At 44.0% G+C, this 19,984-nt stretch overlaps 9 protein-coding genes across 9 annotated transcripts; 4 read left to right on the top strand and 5 right to left on the bottom strand.

Moving 5' to 3' along the window:
* Window positions 1-396: 396 nt before the first annotated feature.
* On the top strand, window positions 397-4,666 carry I203_103039 (uncharacterized protein; the record flags this gene model as incomplete). Its single annotated transcript, XM_019147314.2, has 7 exons — window positions 397-402; window positions 455-517; window positions 582-932; window positions 992-2,634; window positions 2,695-3,836; window positions 3,938-4,137; window positions 4,526-4,666. 7 exons carry the CDS (start codon window positions 397-399, stop codon window positions 4,664-4,666), a joined length of 3,546 nt encoding a protein of 1,181 aa, XP_019003864.2.
* Window positions 4,667-5,019: 353 nt separating this feature from the next.
* Window positions 5,020-5,482, top strand: I203_103038 (uncharacterized protein; the record flags this gene model as incomplete). Its single annotated transcript, XM_065517221.1, has 2 exons — window positions 5,020-5,045; window positions 5,248-5,482. 2 exons carry the CDS (start codon window positions 5,020-5,022, stop codon window positions 5,480-5,482), a joined length of 261 nt encoding a protein of 86 aa, XP_065374039.1.
* Window positions 5,483-7,204: 1,722 nt separating this feature from the next.
* I203_103037 (uncharacterized protein) lies at window positions 7,205-8,835 on the bottom strand (the record flags this gene model as incomplete). Its single annotated transcript, XM_019147313.1, has 5 exons — window positions 7,205-7,603; window positions 7,720-7,841; window positions 7,893-8,360; window positions 8,431-8,637; window positions 8,697-8,835. The coding sequence occupies 5 exons, from the start codon at window positions 8,833-8,835 to the stop codon at window positions 7,205-7,207; spliced, it is 1,335 nt and encodes a 444-aa protein (XP_019003863.1).
* Window positions 8,836-9,078: 243 nt separating this feature from the next.
* I203_103036 (uncharacterized protein) lies at window positions 9,079-9,651 on the top strand (the record flags this gene model as incomplete). Its single annotated transcript, XM_019147312.1, has 4 exons — window positions 9,079-9,087; window positions 9,156-9,307; window positions 9,389-9,482; window positions 9,583-9,651. The coding sequence occupies 4 exons, from the start codon at window positions 9,079-9,081 to the stop codon at window positions 9,649-9,651; spliced, it is 324 nt and encodes a 107-aa protein (XP_019003862.1).
* Window positions 9,652-9,903: 252 nt separating this feature from the next.
* Window positions 9,904-11,481, bottom strand: I203_103035 (inorganic pyrophosphatase; the record flags this gene model as incomplete). Its single annotated transcript, XM_019147311.1, has 10 exons — window positions 9,904-9,941; window positions 10,005-10,114; window positions 10,196-10,329; window positions 10,426-10,763; window positions 10,839-10,889; window positions 10,966-11,043; window positions 11,139-11,182; window positions 11,258-11,306; window positions 11,375-11,390; window positions 11,449-11,481. The coding sequence occupies 10 exons, from the start codon at window positions 11,479-11,481 to the stop codon at window positions 9,904-9,906; spliced, it is 891 nt and encodes a 296-aa protein (XP_019003861.1).
* A 682-nt stretch (window positions 11,482-12,163) lies between these two features.
* On the top strand, window positions 12,164-13,376 carry I203_103034 (uncharacterized protein; the record flags this gene model as incomplete). Its single annotated transcript, XM_019147310.1, has 2 exons — window positions 12,164-12,763; window positions 12,849-13,376. The coding sequence occupies 2 exons, from the start codon at window positions 12,164-12,166 to the stop codon at window positions 13,374-13,376; spliced, it is 1,128 nt and encodes a 375-aa protein (XP_019003860.1).
* A 338-nt stretch (window positions 13,377-13,714) lies between these two features.
* Window positions 13,715-16,019, bottom strand: I203_103033 (uncharacterized protein; the record flags this gene model as incomplete). The annotated part of the gene is made up of 8 exons (XM_019147309.1): window positions 13,715-13,856; window positions 13,950-14,059; window positions 14,139-14,357; window positions 14,431-14,634; window positions 14,736-15,047; window positions 15,191-15,325; window positions 15,435-15,808; window positions 15,914-16,019. 8 exons carry the CDS (start codon window positions 16,017-16,019, stop codon window positions 13,715-13,717), a joined length of 1,602 nt encoding a protein of 533 aa, XP_019003859.1.
* A 446-nt stretch (window positions 16,020-16,465) lies between these two features.
* I203_103032 (uncharacterized protein) lies at window positions 16,466-17,257 on the bottom strand (the record flags this gene model as incomplete). The annotated part of the gene is made up of 1 exon (XM_019147308.1): window positions 16,466-17,257. One exon carries the CDS (start codon window positions 17,255-17,257, stop codon window positions 16,466-16,468), a length of 792 nt encoding a protein of 263 aa, XP_019003858.1.
* A 655-nt stretch (window positions 17,258-17,912) lies between these two features.
* On the bottom strand, window positions 17,913-19,939 carry I203_103031 (uncharacterized protein; the record flags this gene model as incomplete). The annotated part of the gene is made up of 6 exons (XM_019147307.1): window positions 17,913-18,152; window positions 18,269-18,568; window positions 18,671-19,257; window positions 19,332-19,491; window positions 19,560-19,578; window positions 19,659-19,939. 6 exons carry the CDS (start codon window positions 19,937-19,939, stop codon window positions 17,913-17,915), a joined length of 1,587 nt encoding a protein of 528 aa, XP_019003857.1.
* Between the last annotated feature and the right edge of the window lie 45 nt (window positions 19,940-19,984).

Raw genomic sequence — 19,984 nt, 5'->3', positions numbered from 1 at the left:
TCACGGAATTGACGATGTCGATTTGCGCACGTGCGGTCTTATCAGCCAGTCAGAGTGACCAGTCGTATGCACCTCCACTACAGGTTCAAGCAAACTCATCCCATTCACTCACCGTACGGTATATCCTCAACATTCATCCGTTATTCCTCAATGTTCGTCTAAGGAAATTGACTTTGTAGCAGACAGCCGTACGAGCAGAAGCGACACGGGATTCTACCGGTCCATTCGTTTTTCACCTTTCCAACCGAAGCTCTTTTCCTATACCTAATAAAAGGAGACACTATCTTAGAAACGTTCGGGATAATTGGGTATTAGAGGGATCGACCTCGTCACTATTGCCCAATATCAACCCATCCAGAGACTTTCACAACGTCAACTTAGTAGCAGCAGGGCAACATGAAGGTATGTCATGTCAACATACATCGTCTACTTCGGCTAATACCATCTCAAACAGTTCGGTAAAACCATTCAATCCCAGCAAGTGCCAGGATGGGGAGAGTATTACCTGAATTACAAAGTGAGTACGATCTATCCCCCTTACCAGCGCTTTTAGCTGACAATCAGACCAATCACTCATCCAGGCCCTCAAGAAGATCATCAACTCCTATGCAGCCGGTAGACCAGCATCCGATGCATCGCTACTCTCCTTAGGTCTTCGGCCCGCCAAGAAATCACCCGGCAGTGGTAGTAACAAATCTGATCCAGATGCAGGGTCACTCTCACCTCCCCATCTCCAGCAACATGACACTTCCATCACTCCCTCATCGATTGTAGAAGATTTAGAACCCCTTCCAGCCGAGTCTGAACCTCCTGCACCGAATACCGGCAGTGCGTTGATGAGCAGAGATCCGACTGGTGGGAATGATAGGAGTGAGAGTTTCAAAGCGCATAGGGATGTGTTCTTCTTCACTCTGCAGAGGGAGCTAGAAAAAGTGAGCTAGATGCATCTTGCATGTGTGTACGGCATGAACTGACATCAATGGTTCCATAGATAAATACATTCTACCTCGTTAAAGAACGTGATTTACGATTAAGACTCCTAACACTCTTATCCAACCGAAAGAGATTGCTTCAAAATTCATCGGGAAGCGGAACACCAGGTGAAGACAGTACGCTCGATAACTCCACACGGAAGGACGCAGAGTGGATATCGTTGGAAGAAGGTTGGAGGTTGTTTGAAAGGGATTTGGGTAAATTACAAGGATTTATAGAAATTAACGCAACTGGTTTTAGAAAGATATTGAAAAAATGGGATAAAAGAAGTAAGAGCAATACGAAAGAATTATATATAGAAAGACAAGTGGAAGTTCAACCTTGTTTCAATCGAGAATTCATAGCGAAATTATCAGATATAGTAACGGCAAATTTACTAGATATCGAAAACGGTTCTGAACATCTGTCAACATCTTTCTTGGAGATCGAACATAATCTACCTGAATCAATCGGAGCCGATGGATTGAATCTAGGAAGCGGGAGGAAAGGGGATTTCGGTGAGATAGATGTGTTAGAATCAACGGGCAATTCGTTGGCTTTGGACGCTTTGGTGGATCTAGATTCGAATATGCTCAAAGCTTTCTCTTCGGGTAAAGATGCTATTCTGGATTGGTTGAGGATTGCCAAAGCCAAACAGAATCAATATCAAAGACAGGATAAATCGACAAGTACGAGATTGATGAGGATACTGTGGAGAGCCGCTCAACACGTTCCTCAAGAATACTTGGATATGGTACTGAATGCCGTCACGCTAGATTACAATTATATCGATAATATCAATGGTCGGTCACCAGCTCATCAAGCTGCCATCAATGGCTCTCTCACTCTGATCGGACTTTGCGCTCAAAACAATGTCGGTCTACTTGAGAAGCCAGATGCGTACGATAGAAGACCAATACATTACGCTTCAATGCATGGTCATTCGGAAATCGTCTCTTTCCTCTTATCGCAATCGGTCGATCCATCAGCAACGGATAAAGATGGATATACACCTTTGATGCACGCCATCACCCAGGGTCACCTCGAAGTCGTACGCATATTCGTTCAAGATAAACTTACATTAGAGCCTACGGCGATATCCAACGATTTGATACCATTGTCTTTAGCATGTCAGTATGGACATTTGGAAGTTGCTAGATTGCTCTTGCAGTGTGGTGCAAAAGTCATACCTAATTCTGAAGGGTTATATCCTCAACATTTCGCTGCTAAAGCAGGTCATGAACAGATATGTCGATTATTGGTCGAAGAAGGTGGTCCGGATGGTGGTGGGAAGGACAGACAGGATAAATGCAATCTCTGGACACCTTTACATCACGCTGCGATCGGAGGTCAACCACAACACTTGGCGTGCATCAAGGTCTTGGTGGAAGCTGGGTGCAATGTCAATGCGGCGGACGAATATGGCAAATCACCGGGATGGTATTCTGCCTGGTTCGGTCATGTGGAATGTCTCAATTATCTGCTGGATAGCGGAGCGAAATTGAATGGAAATCAGAACACCCTACAGGGGATGGAGAATTTGGGGCTAGCTGCTGATCCGCAAATGGACAGTCTTTCTCCTGGTTCAGATCTGATGTTAGATCCTCCAGCAGATGAATTCGAATTGATACCGTCATTGTCCTTACCTCCTCCTATAATACCGTAAGTCCATACGAGATCTAACCATTCTTGAAACACCTTGCTGATCCCTATCACCTACAGACTCCGAGTATATGGACATGAATTCCTTGCCAATCGATGTCTTATTCAACTTTCTCTAGGTCACCCATTCACCCGTCCGTCCTCATCGTCCAAAGCACCTCCGATCAAGCTATACTCGCGGTCAGGTCAAGATCCCCTTAATCTGTGGTCATCGCTTAAATTGATTATGACTTCAAAATCAGATATTTCGGCTGTCCCTCACTCAGTCATATTGCCTTTGGCAGATGAACGTGAAGTGTTCTCATTCCAGGTCCAATCTTTAGAAACGTTCACATTGGAGTTATCATTATATCCTACTTTCGGATCCAAAGTGATAGGGAGAGCGATAGTCTTACCTGCGACTTTCAACGATGTCACCTATCACAAAGGGATAGTCGCCCCCTTACTAGATCACAATCTGAAGACTATAGGAGAAGTCGCATTCGAAGTGTCTTGTATAAAGCCTTTCCAAGGTGCTCAATTGGAAATTGGCGGTAGAGTAGAAACATATTGGAAATCAAAGGTGACACCTTCCCAACCTACTCAAGATCACGCACATCAGTTCCAATCACACAGGCCATTATCCGTATCAACTTCTTCACCATCCCTTCGACCTCCCGCTATCACTTCTGCTCCATCAAGTAATACCAACCATGAATCGGCGTTGGTCACGGCAAGTTCACTCTCGGGAGAATACGTTCATGTGGTAGTACAAGTGACCAAAGATGGTGTCCCAGTCATATATCCAAATATCAAATTACCAGTCGATAATCTGGATATAACAGTATCGGACGTTACGCTAGAACAATTCTTGCTTATAGGTAAATCTCAAAACCTATTACTCGATCCTTCTTCGTCGAGTTTGAGCTCGGTTGAATGGTCAAGTATATTATCCAAAACGATGTCTACACTCGATTCGATACTTAACGTCCTTCCGTCTGATATCGGTTTGAACTTGCTATTGCAATATCTGAGACCGAAGACAATCCAGTTGAGGAATTATGGTAAATCAATAGAAATCAATAAATGGGTGGATACGATTCTACATTCGATATATGAGAATGGAAAAGCACAATCTCAATCGCAGCAGAAAGGAAGGAAATTCATCTTTAGTAGTTTCGAGCCGGAGGTGGCTACTGCTTTGAATTGGAAACAACCTAATTGTAAGTGTTGAATATCCCTCACATCATAGACATCGTGTATGTATCTCCGTGCCCTACTGCATATCTCAACGTGAAATTGACCTTTCATCTCTACACACTAGACGCTGTATTCTTCGCTTCGAATTGCGGTATCTCATCCTCTTCTTCAAGTACACCATCAACCACGACTACAGATCGAAAGAGGTTGATACCTATCTCTCAAGAGGAGGAAACGGATCTGAGGTGTTTGAGCGTGAGAGAAGCCGTCAACTTTGCCAAGTCGACGAATCTTTTGGGTGTGATATTGGAAGCTACCACTTTGGTGAGTATGAACTCGTATCAGTATTTTTGATTACTCGATGGTCGAAAACGCGGAGATGAAGGGTGAACGGGAGGCGAGCCAGAGAGTGAAAGGGGAAAGTTTCGAGCTTGTGTAGGGTGTAACGGGCAGCAGTAGAGACGAAATAGGGGAAGAGAGGGAGAAAAGGGGACAAAGAGGAGGAGAAAATAGGGACAGGTGAAAGGGTCGGAGCCAGATTAGATAAAGAGGATGGGATGTGCAAGAGAAAAGAAGGAGATGAGACGAGGGATAGAGGGAAGAGTGCAGGCAAAACGAGGCACAGGGGGGAATTGCAAGGATGATCAGAGCCTAGAGAGTTATGCAGCAGAGAAAGAGTCCCAATTGCTGACTGAATATCACACACTCATAGGCCGCCGTCCCTTCCCTCGTAGCATCCGTCAAGGACGCTGGATTGTTATTAGCCACCTTTGGTGATACTCAGGATATAACGTCGTTAAGGCAGGGTGCTTCGGACGGTAGAACGATAGATGCGTTTGTGATCGATGGGTGAGTGCGACGACATGGTACAGGTTGGATACAAGCTGATATGGAGTAATGAGACAGTATTATGACGTTGACTGTATGATAGTTGACTGTATGATAGTCAGTGTCAATCTGGCCAATTTATCAACGATGAGATTGAGATCAGGCATATGATGCATGTAATGGATCTATACTATTGGACCTCTGATTGGAAGGTTTACTCAGCTTCCCGTCCATGAGAAGTCAATCTGACATCTATACTTCGTTATCTTTTTTCGTAATCCTGCGACCATCGACAAAGCTTCGTTAACTTGGTTTTACCAGTACTGCTATGCAGATAAATGGTTGCAGTCATTTACAGGTTGAGGAGTATCATTTTGCATGAGCAGGTGCGACGCAATTGAAAGGTGAGATGCACGTACGACTCGAGTAGTAAAGTCCACACCTCTGCAGTATCTCGTTGTACTCTTTGGTCCCTCAAATCATCATCATTACTTGTCGTACATACGTTGTGACCAACCTAATATATAAACCTCAAGCTTAGAATGCAACCTTGTTCACTAACGACTGGTTGTTACCGATCACTGACAATTGGTGATGTTTACTCAGTACGCCATCTCCCATTGAGGTTGTTTATTCTCTATCAGACAAATTTCCAGTACCTGGACGAACAGAAATCAATATGAAAGCAGCCAACGATGAGACGAACAGAAACAACAACAACAATAGTACAGGTGGAAGTACTCTCCAAGTTCAAGATTTACTAGCTCTTGGTAAGCGTTTCGAGTTTGAAGCGACTGAATCTGTATCTGGCGGACCCGTTGATTTCATCGCTGCCAATTAGGACTTACGTATGGGCTATCAACATACTCAGCTTGTACTATATTTTTCTCAATACACCTCATATCGGGTAGGTCAATTTTGTGATGACTTTTGAAAGACCATCTGCTTAACGCTGATTGCTCCTTAAGTTTACACGTTTAATGACCTCTAGCGACGTAGAACTTACACTGATCAAGATAATCAAAATCGCTTCTGCGATATCCGGATCGTCAGCTGGATACATTATTTTCTTCGTCTCGGACTTTGGACCTCGAGACCAAGACACTCCCAGCGTTGGCTGCGCGAAATTCTTCTTGAGGTGCGCATTGATGGGGTCCCTTGTATGCGGTTCATACTGCTTTTTCAAGAGATAATCGGGACAATCTTGTTCTGTGAGTTTGACCAGTCTGAAAATAAGTGAGATGCTGCTGGCTGAAACTCAATACACAGGACGATATCATCAGTCATTCTGATAACGAGTGAATGAACATTAGGTAATGAGCGTTGACAAGTGATGCATGTATGCGAGACCTTATGAATAACTCAAATGGCCATCTATCAGAGAACTTGAGATATCGATCCCTATGACACGGCTTTGCACAGGTAGGATGTGTAAGACAGCTTTGAAATTACTAACCGAATATCCTCGAACTTCGCCTTCGAAGATAAATATCATGATGCTCAATCATCCATATAACTCGAACAAGACATTCCCAAAGTTCATTCGGCCATACATCGTCATTCTAGCTCGTGAAAAGACGTCTCGCCTCGCAAGTCACGTATGTAGTGTGGGTAGTAAAGACTTTTCGATATATACACCAAGGGAAAAATGGGAGTATGCAATGCAGTCCTAGGAACATACATCTCTTTGCTAGCAACCTAATATACACAGTTTTTGAGTTCAAATTACTTACGTTGGCTATCAGGATGCTTCCAACCGAAAATAAGAGTATCAAGTGAGTTTCCAACCTGGTCAACACTTTGACTTTCTGAATGAGTAAAACGAATTGATCACCTCTAATTATCATCTCGTCCTTCCTCAGCTTGGTCTCTCCCCCAGAGAGGCATATCCCGGTTCTCCACTTCACCCTCCTGCTTTTTCCTCCGTTGAAATGAAGAGTACAAAAGATGCGAAGCTGAGCATGGACTGGCGAGAGTATCTGGCACTCGATGAGTCCTTCGCCACTACGAGATGAGTCTTCATGTAACCAAACGCTGACTTTCGCCTCATTGATCAGGTGTATACGTTTGGGGGATCGATTTGGTTTGTCTTTACTACCTTTTTTAGGGATGCCATATCTTAGGTGAGGCGCGATGGCCATCACCTCTTCCTCGTCCATGATTCGCGCTGATTTCCGTCAACAGTTATGACAGCGATCTTCACAATCGATTCGTGCAGGTGATCAAATTCTCATTCGGAGTATCGGGATCTGCCGCTGTCTACATGGTATTCTTTTGTGCATCTCTCGCCCCTCAACGGACAGACACCAGATTAGTCAGCTGGTTGATAGCAATCGATAGGAACGCTTTGATGATATCTGGAATCTGTGGTCTGTACGGTCTCGTTAAAAGTGAGTTGCTGAATTATTCGACGATATGATTGCATTTACTGATGCAAGTATGCGATCCAGAATAATCACATTTTACTGTCCAATAATACTTTTTGATAATGATTAGCCAGATTGAAAAGATGAATGAGACATGCATTGAGATTCGCTTACCATCAAATCGTCACCTATACATGTCACACAACCTCATCAATTCTCATGAACCTCCTCCAGTTCCTTTCCAACGTTCTTACAGTCCACGTATCCTGCTCCGCTTCCTTGACCTTCTTCAATCTACCTTTCTCATCAAACTGATCTTCCTCTTCCTCGTCACCTCCGTCCTGCAAGTCCCACTCCTTCACTTGTTCACCATCGTCATCGTCAGGATGCCTATCCCTACCCTCTAGTTTCCACTTTTTGCATCTGGCTATCCATTCTGTGGCAGCCCATACAAGTCTATCGCTTAATCGGACATCGTGAGAATCAGACTCGACCAACAAACGATCTTTTGATATTTTACTTATCAATGAGGAAGCAGTGGGTGATCGACCGGTTATGAATATTGAGGGGGAAGCGTAGATATTCAAAAGATTTCTCTATCATAACAATACAGGATTAGGAACAAATATCAATCAATCAATAACCAGTCTCCAATCATCTGGTACAGCTGCACCCTCCGGTCGATATCCATGTAGTATTCGACCTGACTCACCTCAGCCTGTTCCCAAAAGTCAGGTGACCAACCACCCCCTGAATGTATATCTACATTTATATTATTCGTAAACCTGACCCCGTGTCTATCCCGCATCGAAATGAGAGTCTCGAGAGATGGACCTGCCACCATAGACATCAATGTCAATACCTGACCGGGATTTACACACTCACCTGCACAAGCGACACTGTGAAGACTGACATTCACATCCAATTCCACAGCCAGATCCAATTGTCTCTCTACAATAGCCCGCTGGTGCGACATGGGCACTTTGAACGGTGTCAACCTTTTCCATTCTTCCTCTTCCTCTTCTCCATCTCCCTCTTCTCCTTTTTGAGATTTATCTTTGTAATCCGGATGTAAATGTTTAGCTTTCTTGGGCCATCTCATCCTAGCACTCCCATCCAGGCCCACTTCACCTAACATCGTCATTCTGCCTTCATCTTTACTTCTCGTGATATCGTTTCGTAATTTCTCCAAGAGAGGTTTGAAAGGTTTAGGTTCAGGTAGATAGGGTAATAATTCTTTCAAAAGCGTTTGATGATTTTGAGATTTAGGTGAGAACAGTGAAAAGTAATGTTGTTCTTTTGACGGTGGGGCGGAAGAGAGGGTATATAGATGGGTAAACCATGGATGATAGCCTATATATTCATACATCAATAATTTAGCCTAAGATTAGATAACATATGTGGATGCATAAGGCCGACTCACCAAAACATGCTACCACTCCTACTCCATGTCCCTCTTTGCCCTTCCCTTTTGATCTAGCAGTATACCAGCCCCTCTCTTCACTCAGCTCTCTGACCTTATCCTGATCCTCAACTATGGTGGCCATACTAGCCAATCCACCCAGTTTTACTTTATCGTACACCTCTGGAGGATGAGTGAGGTCGGTAGGATGACAATGTGCGTCGGTCACTGTAATAGACACCAGTATAAGCTGTGATTCACGAAAACATGGGAGGTCGCTAGCTTACAGTGACTCAATACATGATCTGGCGGTAGATCAATGGTCTCCCAATCTGGAATGTCAAGTTCGTTCCTCTTCCCATTTTTTGTCGTTTGGTTCTTTGACGAAGACGAAGATGAAGAATGGTTCTCATGCTGTGAGCACATACCGCAGTCCTCTGTCTGCTCTAGGACGAACAAGTCTTTGAGAGTGAGTGAAGTGAAAGTGAAAGAAAGGATGAATATATTCGTTCGCGACTGATTTATCACTCGTCTCCTTCACGAACATTAGCAAGTGACGTCACCTCCACTTTGGATGTCCATCAATTGCTTCATCTAATTGTAAACATCTTCCTCTTCTTCTCAATCCATCTACTCAGAAAGACCATCGCTCACACCAAGATACGTATCATGTCCGAAGTGAGCTAGCCACATCCTGCTCATTCTAGACCGATACGAAGCTGACAGAAACCTTGGTGATCATATAGCCCAGTCCCACTCCCCCTTCTTCCACGTCTACCGAAACCCACGATACACTCACCCCCACTTCTCCTTTATCAACAAACACTGCAAACTCCAAACACGCAGAACATATCAGGGAGCTACAAGCAGAGCTGACAGTCTTGAAAATCGAATTAGGGTGAGTCACCGGTTACATACATATAACATATAACTACAGGGATATTAATGAGATTCACTTTGATCATAATATGTGCAACAGTGATCATAATCCGCAACAAATCGTTCAAAATCATATCAAATTGTTACATGAATATAACGAGATCAAAGATGGTACTCAAGCATTGATAGGTAAAGTGAGCATCTGTTTCAACCAACATCGCAGAGCAACGATGAGCTGACAATATATGTTCACCTTCCTGCTTCTCTTGTCTTCTACCTTCCTCGGAATGGTAGTACGCTCAACTTACGGGTAGGACTGTCAGAGAGATACACCAGGAGATGGGACTACCTCTTACGGATTAGAGTTCAGGAGTGATATATCACAGATGGAAAAGAAATCAGTCAGAATAGTTGTATATATGACGTGTCCAGCCATTAGATTAGTTGTTGTATATTCAATGAGAGTTATCGTACTTTCCATGTCCACCTCATGTCGACTCCATTTCACTGTATATTACCATGCATCCATGCACCAAAACAGCTTTATTGTTTATTTGACTATATGACTAAAGTTTGAACGGCATGATCACCCTTCTATAATCTACTTGACGGAGTTCAGGCAGAAGCAGAAGAGATGAAGAAACTCTTGTCGACTATAAGAAGACAAATCATCAGTACGCCGACCTCTCTGCCCACGATATTTAGCATAAACTTACCGGAAGGATCGATAGGAGCAGCAGGTTTTCTAGAATCAGCAGGAAGAGAAGTGTAGACGCTGTCGGAGGTGGAAACGACTCCCTTGGATCCTTTAACGGTGGTGTTGTGGCTATGACCAGTACAATAAGCATACTCCCTTAGGTGAAGACAACCCAAAGGGATAACTTCGTCGGCTTAGACGGGAACTCACATGGCCAAGTTGTAAGCATCGGTGCTGGCGGCGGTCTCACCGTGAACCAATTTTCTCCAAGCCTCGTGACATTCGTGAATGATCTCGACGGCGTATTTTTTGGACTTGGCTTCACCGGAGAAGGCGAAGACGTTCTGTGTGATCACAGCGATTTGACAATGTTAGCGAGCGCTTCGATGCTGTACATCTCTCGAGGACATGCTGAATGTTTTTAAGTCCATCACACTCACCTCGGGTTTACCATCAGGGATTTTGTAGATTCTGAACCATTCGTTGGTAGCTCTGATCAAACCAGGAAGGTGTCTCTCGACATCTTCAATGTCGTTCAATCGAGGAGCCAATGGGTCATTGACATCGACGACGAGAACTTTCCAATCTGTTTCGCCTTCGTCCAAAAGAGCCATGATACCAAGGACTTTAACTTGTTTGACTTGACCGACGTATCCTACGGCTTCACCAATCTCGCAAACGTCGAGAGGGTCATTATCACCGTTGGCACCGGTTTCAGGGTGCTTGACGTTGGGGTCTTCCCATGTTTGAGGGAAGGCACCGTAGTTCCAGATGTATCCTGGTTACATACATCAGTTAACACATCTTTGTACGCGAACAATGTGAACAGACGAGTTCAGTCGTAATAACTTACCGTGGTGAGGGAAACAGTTTCGGACGTATCGGAGTTTACCCTTCTTGATATCTATCATGAGTCAGTCGAATCAATCAGCATATCGTTCAAGTTAAGAGACTGTAATCAATAGAATATCTAAACCCACCTTGCTTGATAGGGTTGAAAGCCTCCTCTTTAGAGATCTCCAACTTGGCGTTGGTCCATCTTGGTACCTCAACAACCACTAAAAGACGACATTATGAGAATATCAGCTAACAGCTTCGCTAGCGTGACATGAAGGGGAGTCTGGGGCGGAATAGCTGAGAACGCTGAACCCACTGTTGAGTACGGTCTTGGACTCATCAGCGAAGAGAGGGATATCGCTATTGTCCATGAATCAGCTTAATGGCTCTACCGTGTGCAACAATTCTACAGCTAACGAAGAAACGTGCACTCACTGGAAAGGGGAGACGACCTTGCCCTCTTTCTCAAGGAAGACTCGGTGTTCTACATGAAAATAAGGATATTCAGCATTGCTAGTGAGCAGATTCTCGCTTTGTGTTGCAGCAACTAACCGAGGGTGTTGGCAGCCTAATTCATCTCAAGTCAGGCAACTGCTCCTCACAGACATGATATAGGATGAACTCACGCCAACGATTCTAGTTTGGTATTCTCCTGACATTTTGTTCGATAGATGTTTTGCGGTAGTTGACAATCTACGAATAGCGATGTTCATATACGTCGACTAGGGGGAGGGGATAAGAGGAAAGAGTGAAGGAGAGGATGGGATATTTTGGATTGCCAACTGCTGGTCAAAGTGAAGTGACTTTTGGAGTTGGTGTGAGTGTGGGTCCGTGCACCACTCTCTACTCTACGGTTAAGCACGTCACCTCCACATATCTGGAATACAATTAATCACACCAGAACGCAGTGCTAATTTACCCCACACTGACCATAGTACCGCCGGCGTTATTTCGTGGTTCATAACCGTACCTCGGTTTTATCGGGATGTGGCGATGATCAGCATCCTCATCCTCGACCAGGTGGAGGTTTGCCACTCAATTCACACATATATCGATCACTGTAATCAGCGATGCGACTGATCTTTGAGATGTCACTCGATATAACATCAACAGCTTTCTAGGTTTCGAGCACGGTATAGGATTACCTGGCAAGGAGGACTCATAGGTCAGTGTCCCCAACAGACTCACATTCACACCCGCTGTGGAAAGGCATTCAATTGGTACAGAACACCTCAAAGGTCTATCACATCGAGTACACTTATTGCGTAGATCGTAAATCGCACTCTGCTAGATATACAGTCCAACAGAAACAAGATTCTCGATAAACCCTAGCAATACACGATGTCCTGCCAAACATGCTCATCCGAACTACCCCCCAATCTCTTCAAACAATCTTTCATCACTCCCTGTTGTTCCACCCCGATATGTCCAAGTTGCATCAACAGGAATCCGAGGTTGAAAGAATACATACCATGTCTGAGATGTGGTGATCCTCGTACTTCCGAATTGAAAGGTGGGGCTAGTATATCCAGACCCGGTGGATCAAGTGGGAGTAGGAATGATCATGGTTTAGCAAGAGATATCGTAGAGAATAATGGGGATGAGGTTGTATTTGAAATTGGTGATTGCGATGATGATGATGAGGAGGAGGACGACGACGCAGATGCACCACCAGGATATGAAGACATCAATTCTCAGCAATACAATGACCCCAATCGAAACCGACAGAACATTCGAGACAGTACAATCAACGAAGACTCGTCAGAAAGTGCATTAGATGCATTGAAAGAGCCTACCGACACGTTACCGCCAGATAATTCCATTTCCACTCCTGCGGTCATCCCAGCGGCAGACGAAGGTAAATACGAGACAGTCGAAGTAACTCATGAAATCCAGAGATCCGATACACTTCTATCTATCTCAAGGCGGTACGCAACTGATGTAAGCTCCCCTTCCATTCTTTTTCCATCCCCCCATCTCACCCTTCTCCATCATACTGATCGATCTATTTAATCTCATTCAACAGCCTCACGATCTCCTATCATTGAACAATTTGCCATACACCGCGTTATCAACTCATCCTCGTATCCTCCATACTCGCAAAACACTAATCATCTCTCGTCGACAAATACCTTCATCCAAAATACCTTCTCAACCAGCTACCTCCAGCTCACCTTTCCAGGAAGAAAATGAAGAAAGGGAGAAATCCAAACAATTCAAGAGATTTCAACTATTAACGAAAAACACAGATTTGGGAATCGCCAATACCTATTTAAACCTTTCGGAATTAGAAGAATCACTCGGAGATGATCCACTGGAAAGTGGAAGTGGGGAAACCATCAATGGTCATAAGAAAAAGCAATTCGCGAATAAAGAGAATAGGGAACAGAGAGCTTTGGAGAGTTTCTTTGAGGACGATGAGTGGGAGAAAGAGCATGGTGGTAGTTTATCGAAATTGAGGATAAATGTCAAACAAAGTACTGGGCAAGGGAAAGGGAAAGGAGGAGGATCTAGTTGGAATATCTCATCAGCGGGAGGCATGAAAGTGCAATGACAACATATATCTTATGTGCTTGTCTTGGAGCATAACATCATCAAAAATATGTCATTTTCCATACTCTTCTGATACATTATCATGTCAGTGTCACTGTCATCATCTTGTCATATCATATCTTGTATCATCCCGTATTGTATTGTCACGAGTGGATTTCATGTATGTATATACATCTTCTTTATGCATGTTGTCATCACCAACTCAAATTATATTACAACTCGTCGTTTTCGTTCGTTTTATACATGAAACTTCACGCTCATCGTCTCATCTCACCTCCTCAGTAGTCATGTGCTTGTGACATATCTGTCCTGCACCTCATCGAACCTTTTCATCGACACCTAAACCTGATACGAATCAGGCTCAATCCCCAATCCTTCACCTAACCCTTCATCCAATACCAATTGACCTTTCTCATCTACACCTGAACCTGGTTTCTCAGATTTAGGTGGTCGTGGGTCAACGATCAAACCAGCTTCGATCCTATACCAAAACCCAAGAAAAAGTCCGCATGATGAATTAGTCTCATTAAAATTCTCAGGGATTTCAGCAAATAAAAAAAAAAGTCCAACTTACATTTTCATCCTTAAAATAGCTGATTGAGTCACCTCACTAACTTTCTTACCTACTTGATAGGCGTTTTTGAACATTTCATTTCGATAATCCGGTTCGGTCATGTTAATCACCTACAATCGCGCATGAGTCTGTCAACTCGGCTCATCATAATATGTCAAAAGATCATCGCAACAGTGGTAAAGAACTTACATGATCTATAAGATCTATCTTTCCTCTGATCTCTTTCCCTTCCACCAAACCCTCTACCAAACGCAATATCTGCTCTTCTGTCAGTCCAAAGGAATTCGCCATAGTTTGGATCCTGATAGAGGAGAAGGGTTGGACATATTGGAGTATGCATTTAGTCTGGATAAGGTCGATTAAGGTGGTAGTATGGGCTGAAAGGAATGGATTGAGTAGGAGGATAGGCTGTGAAGTCATAAACATTCGCATCAGTTTAGCATTTCATGTGTCAATGGTCATACGGTAGATAGTAACCCACCTCGGATTTGTAAAGCAATCTCATGACCTGTCCATAATCCGCATCAACAAACGAGTTGTTCAGATCAATCAACCATGAATTCGAATCATCAATCTGTGATTTGTAATTTGGATTTTCCAACAGAACTCTTCTAATCTGATCTCTGTCTCCATTTGCTAATGTGCAGAATGTGACGATCAATCCAATGTCAGAGGTAGAAATTGCCTATTGGACCAATTGAGACATGTCAGCATCGAGTTCCCATTTTTTTAAATTGTGTCTCAGCCGTGACGTGAAGTCCGAACATCAGCTAGAACTCCACTCACCTTCCCTTCGTAATCACCTTGCCCACCGCAATCCTCCTGAACACCCAATAACTCTTTCGCGGCCTTGGCCCATTCTCGATTATACAGCGCCACGAGCCCTTTGGCAATTTTGATTCTGACCATGACGCTTTTTCTCACTGACAGACTCCTCAATTCGTTCTCCCTTCTTTCTCGTATGTCCGAAGCCGTCACACTGGCAGCTTCAGCCTGGTTCTTGCTGCTTGTTGGTGGAGGATGTAATCGGTCCAGGGTTGCTTCGAGCTTTGAGATGTGTCCTGGGAGTGTGGCAGGGAGGTTGAATGCAAGGAGGGTCTGTCCGAGTAAAGTATATCAGCTCAGCTCGATGCTGGTATACGATCACAAGTCCTCATTGTCATCGAGATGTACGTTATAACGATACAGGACAGAGAAGGTAACTTATAGTCCACATTTAAGAAGCAGTCTGCACCACTCACCTCTACGATCCCAACACCTAGATCTACATGATGTTGAGGACTGGTACTATACTCTCTTGCTGCTCCATAATTCTTCATCGCAGAAGATGAATTTCCAACTTTGATCGATATTTGTGCGAAAGCGAGGTACGTGAGCTAACCAATCCATATTCACATACATCAGCATACAGTACCTCTCTTTATTATGATCGAATCCCGAGTTTATAGTTCATATAATCAGTGAAAAGTACACTTTGCTACTCACTCTTATACTCTCTTTAATCAAATTACTCAAATACCCTCTCAGTTCCACATCCAACCTTGTATTTTCCCTTCTTTCCAGCTCTTTTACATTCTCGATCCACTCCATATCCACCTCTCCATCCCCCGCTACTGCTGATGCGGCGCTCTCGTCGATATCCATCGTGGACTCATCCGGCTTTTTAAGTGATGTGGGATCGAGTAGTAATCGGACACTTTGGAAATAGGTGGTATAATCCCATGTATCATTCTTGATATGCGGTATCAATCGTTTTAGAGCTGCTTTGGACAAGGCTATAGCATAGGGAGGAGGATGGGAGGAGGAAGAAGTCAAGAGGAGTGTGGGAATGTGGGTTAGGCGGGTGATCAAAGCTCGACCTGGGATCATGGTGTCAGCGATCGATACTATACTTTGCAATGAAGGTATTACTACCATATAGATGGAGTGGTTTTGAGAGGGAGAAATAGCGCAAGATCACTCACCTTGATATGTTCCTTCGTAAGCTGCCCAATCGAAAGAATCCACATCCATAGGCGAGATCATATCTTCCACGGACCGACGTCGTGAAGAGGAGGAAGAGGAGGACATGATGATTGGATTGTGCATGACTTTGGGGATCGCTAGTTCGATATGAGTGTCGAGCTATTCTCAGCTGAAAGATTTTGTCAGTCCCCTCAATCCTGTTGATATGACTGTTGAAGACAGGAGAATGACGATGCAAGCGAGAGAGGGCGAAGTAATAGTGATGATCAAACGTTGATGTTGCAGCTCAAGTTGACCTCCACTTGACCTCGTCCACTCAGTCAGAGATGACGAAAAGCTCGTCTGTGGCGCTTATGGTGGCCAAATCAATGCAAGTAAATAAAGAGTCAGTCAACATGGATGCGGTCAGTCATATTTTGTACTGTATCATATGCATACCGAGAGAGATAGTAGGTAACGAGGAGAAACAGAATCTCATATATATGTATACAATCTTTCCAATCTACAACGACTGCTTCAATTGAACTCATCACCTATACTAGTATCCTTTCTTACTCCCGATCACATCTCTTACAAACCCACTGCCAACTCTTTCCTCCCTCCTTTTCATCTTCATTTTGTATACTCTCCGCCATCCCTGGTGCTATCACAGTTGGAGAAAGCATCTCCACCAGATTCACCTCTCTTAACCCCATCTCAGCTCTTATCCTCTCCTTACCACAGAAGAAACACCACTCCACATCAACCTCATCTATCCCCCCTGGTTTCTTCTCCCCACTCAATCTTCTTCCATCCATCATCCCATGTTCATCCAATCTAACAGTGCTAGAAGAAGTGTCACTACCCTCTTTCGAACGAGTTACAAACTGTCTCAAAAACGATTTGTCTAGATTCCTCAATTGACCTCCAAACGAAATCAAACTTCCACCAAGTCCAGGTGCAGGTCTTATCGTACTCCCCCCTTCATTCGTAGATATAGGTCTCAGTGTAGAATGTCCTATAGACGAAGCTAGACTTCTCAGATCTTTGACCGAACTCGGTATACTCCCTATTCCACCGCCACCGTTTATAGGGTTGTGGGGCAAGGAAGGTATGATGGTAGATTTGGAAGGTGTGTGCGAAGGTAGACAGACGAGTGGTATGGGTAAGTGGAGAGTTGATATAGTCGGGGTCGAAGGGAGTTGAGCGGAAGGGTTGATGGATGGGGATGGTGGTTTGAGGGATTCTGTAGGTGGTGAGGGAAATTCGTGTTGCCTATAGATATTGCTTGGTTCGTCATTTATGAATCCTTCGTGTTTCAAAGGCATACTTGAAGATATATGAATGGCTGTTTCTGTCGACATTTCTGGTACTCTCTTCTTACCAAAACTTAGTCTATTGAAGCTACTCGGTTCGCAATGATAATTGTCTTTTCGCTCCGTATCAGTAGATTAAGTGAGAGTGTGGGTTAGCCGTTAACTGATTTTCTGACAAATTTTCCCCTTTCCGTCAGAAAAAGTATCAAGATTGACAGTGTCTCATTGATTATCGACTTTTGTGTCGCAGCTGATGAAAACAGATGATGAACAAAGACTACACGGAGAGTAAAGTTGTGTATAAATATTACTACAAATGTCAAAATACAACAACAACCCACTCTGCCCGACTGTCCTGGGTAGTGACTATATCTGCAGCTTGCGACCTTCACTACCTTTGTATCCTATATCCAGGGAACACAAAGGATACCATGAGAATTGGTTATACATCCCTTCGATCATCCGTGGAAGGATTGGCGTGTCGAGTCGATCCCTTGATAATGATGCAAAAGATTACAGTTAAAACAAGTTGACATATGTTATTCAACTATTGTAGCCTCATTCACCCTCTTCGTCAAAGTCAGTGCACAACCAGTTTTGGTCGTTAGTGGAGCCCATAAGAAGCAAAGTCATTACATCTCGAATCGTATACCTCATCTCATCATATACGTACAGTACCCTCGCATCAGTCTCGGACTCAGCCTCAGTCCCTCTCCCTTTTCATAGGCATCAAACCCTTTTCCCTGATCAAACGTCTTCTTCTTTCAGCATCTACCTCTCCAGGAGTCTTTCCTCCGTTGATATATAGATCTTCCAACAATCGATCTATATCAGGGGTCACGACGTAGTTCTTGTGCACTTCACCTAACACATGAGCCGATTTGGTCTTGTCATCGAGATGGACGAGATGCTGGATGAATGTTGTCGGCAAGCCTGGTGTCACCTAAAAACCCAATACGTAAGAATAATCAGTATTCCTTCCCCCTTTACATATACCCCACGAGATAAGGACTCTGATAATGGAGACCAGTTTCCGAAAGCAAGAAGGGCACTACTCACGTTCATCACTATATCTTTACCCATTACGATCTTCACTTTCCCACTTTTCATGACGACCATCGTCCCTACCCTTCCTTCAGGTAAAGGTTCGGGTAACTTTTTCCCACCTGGTCCAATGGATCGTAATTGTGCAGCAGTAGGTTTAATATCAGGTTTGATATCCTTCTGAGCACTTCCGGTCGTAGTGGGGTTGTTGATATCGGGTTTGGTATCTGTCGTAAGGTCGACCGGAGTGGCAGGAAGGAATTTCGGAAAGAGATGAGGGAATTGAAATATAGATAGTTTCTCTTCTGGGTTGTCCTATTCAAGCACAACAGACAGAGTCATCATCAGCTTCAACTCATTCATTCGATGAACAGCACAGATGTAAGATAGTTATGCGTTTCACAAGATACCACTCACATATCCATCAACCTGATTGAAATCACCGGTCATATCCTCTTCTTCCTCCTCTTCTTCACTTTCACTCAAATCTACCATCTGAGCTTCATTCACCTCATCATCCTCATCATTGTCTCCAGTTGGCGAGCGAGTGCTATGGGGAGGTTCTTCTATACCACCCGTTTGAGCGAAGTTTCTAACTCTTCTACCTTGATCATCCCTATCCTGCATCTCATCGTCCGATAACATCGTATCGTCCTCTCTGAGCTGTTGAGGTCGTTTCTCAGGTGAGATAGGTTCTGCTTTTACTCCTAATCCCACATTCACATCCGATTCAATGGTGGAGGGGCTATCTTTCTTTTTCTTCTTCTTTTCTTTTTCTTTCTTCTCGTCTTTGCCTTTAGTTTTCTTATCCTGATTCGACCTTCTATCTCTATACAAAGAGGTAGGTGCAGATTCGGACATGGTAGATACCATATCTATGTCGATTGGTCTACCCATCGATCCACCTTCTTGGTCAGAATGATCAGAGTAAACTTCGATATCTTGCTCGTCAAAACGGGATGTCATGGTCGATGCGCTGGCAGTGAATTTACGAGAAGATGAGGCTATACACGAGACAAATGAAAATGTCAGTACTGACTCATCATCAATCCAAAATAAGTTTTTTATGAACACTTACCACTGGGAACAGGTCTTGGACCACCAAAGACACCCGCCGCGATGGATGTTGAAGGTGCATTCCCTCGTCCTCTTCCTCTACCTGGTCCTCCTCGTCCTCTCGGTGAGCCGCGCATACCCCCTCTTGGAGTAGATGACGAAGCGGGTATGTTCGATATGTCCTATATACAGTAAAGGCATATCGTAAGTCGAATTACCATCCGAGTAGTCGGAACAGGCGAGAGCTCACAGGTTTCACATCTACTTCTCTACAACACCACTCATTACCGTCAGCATGATGATCAATCAAAGTAATAAAAATCAAATCAACAAGTCACATCCCACTCACTGTTTGACCCTTCTTATGGGTACTTTCGGCTTGAACTTCAATCTCTGCACACCACCTGAAGGAGGCACGCTACCACCTTGAGAAGGAGCGGGAGTGGACCTAGCTGATATCGAACCAGATCCAGATGTGGACGAAGAGACGGCAGACATGGGTATGGAAGCTAGATTGGGAGGGACAGTTGGTGTTGTAGTCGAAGTTGATGCCTGAGGCTGATTATGATTTTGGCTTTGGCTTTGAGCAGCCGCTATGAGAGAGGGTTTACCTCTATTTGAAGCTGACATCTTGTTCGTCTGATCTTAACCACTGTACGCTCCGAGTAGAATCAA

Source organism: Kwoniella mangroviensis (assembly GCF_000507465.2).
Source record: "Kwoniella mangroviensis CBS 8507 chromosome 1 map unlocalized Ctg01, whole genome shotgun sequence".
In the NCBI taxonomy this organism is placed as follows: Eukaryota; Fungi; Basidiomycota; class Tremellomycetes; order Tremellales; family Cryptococcaceae; genus Kwoniella; species Kwoniella mangrovensis.
The sequence above is the reverse complement of the archived record's forward strand: the minus strand, read 5'-3'. Positions and strand labels throughout refer to the sequence as shown.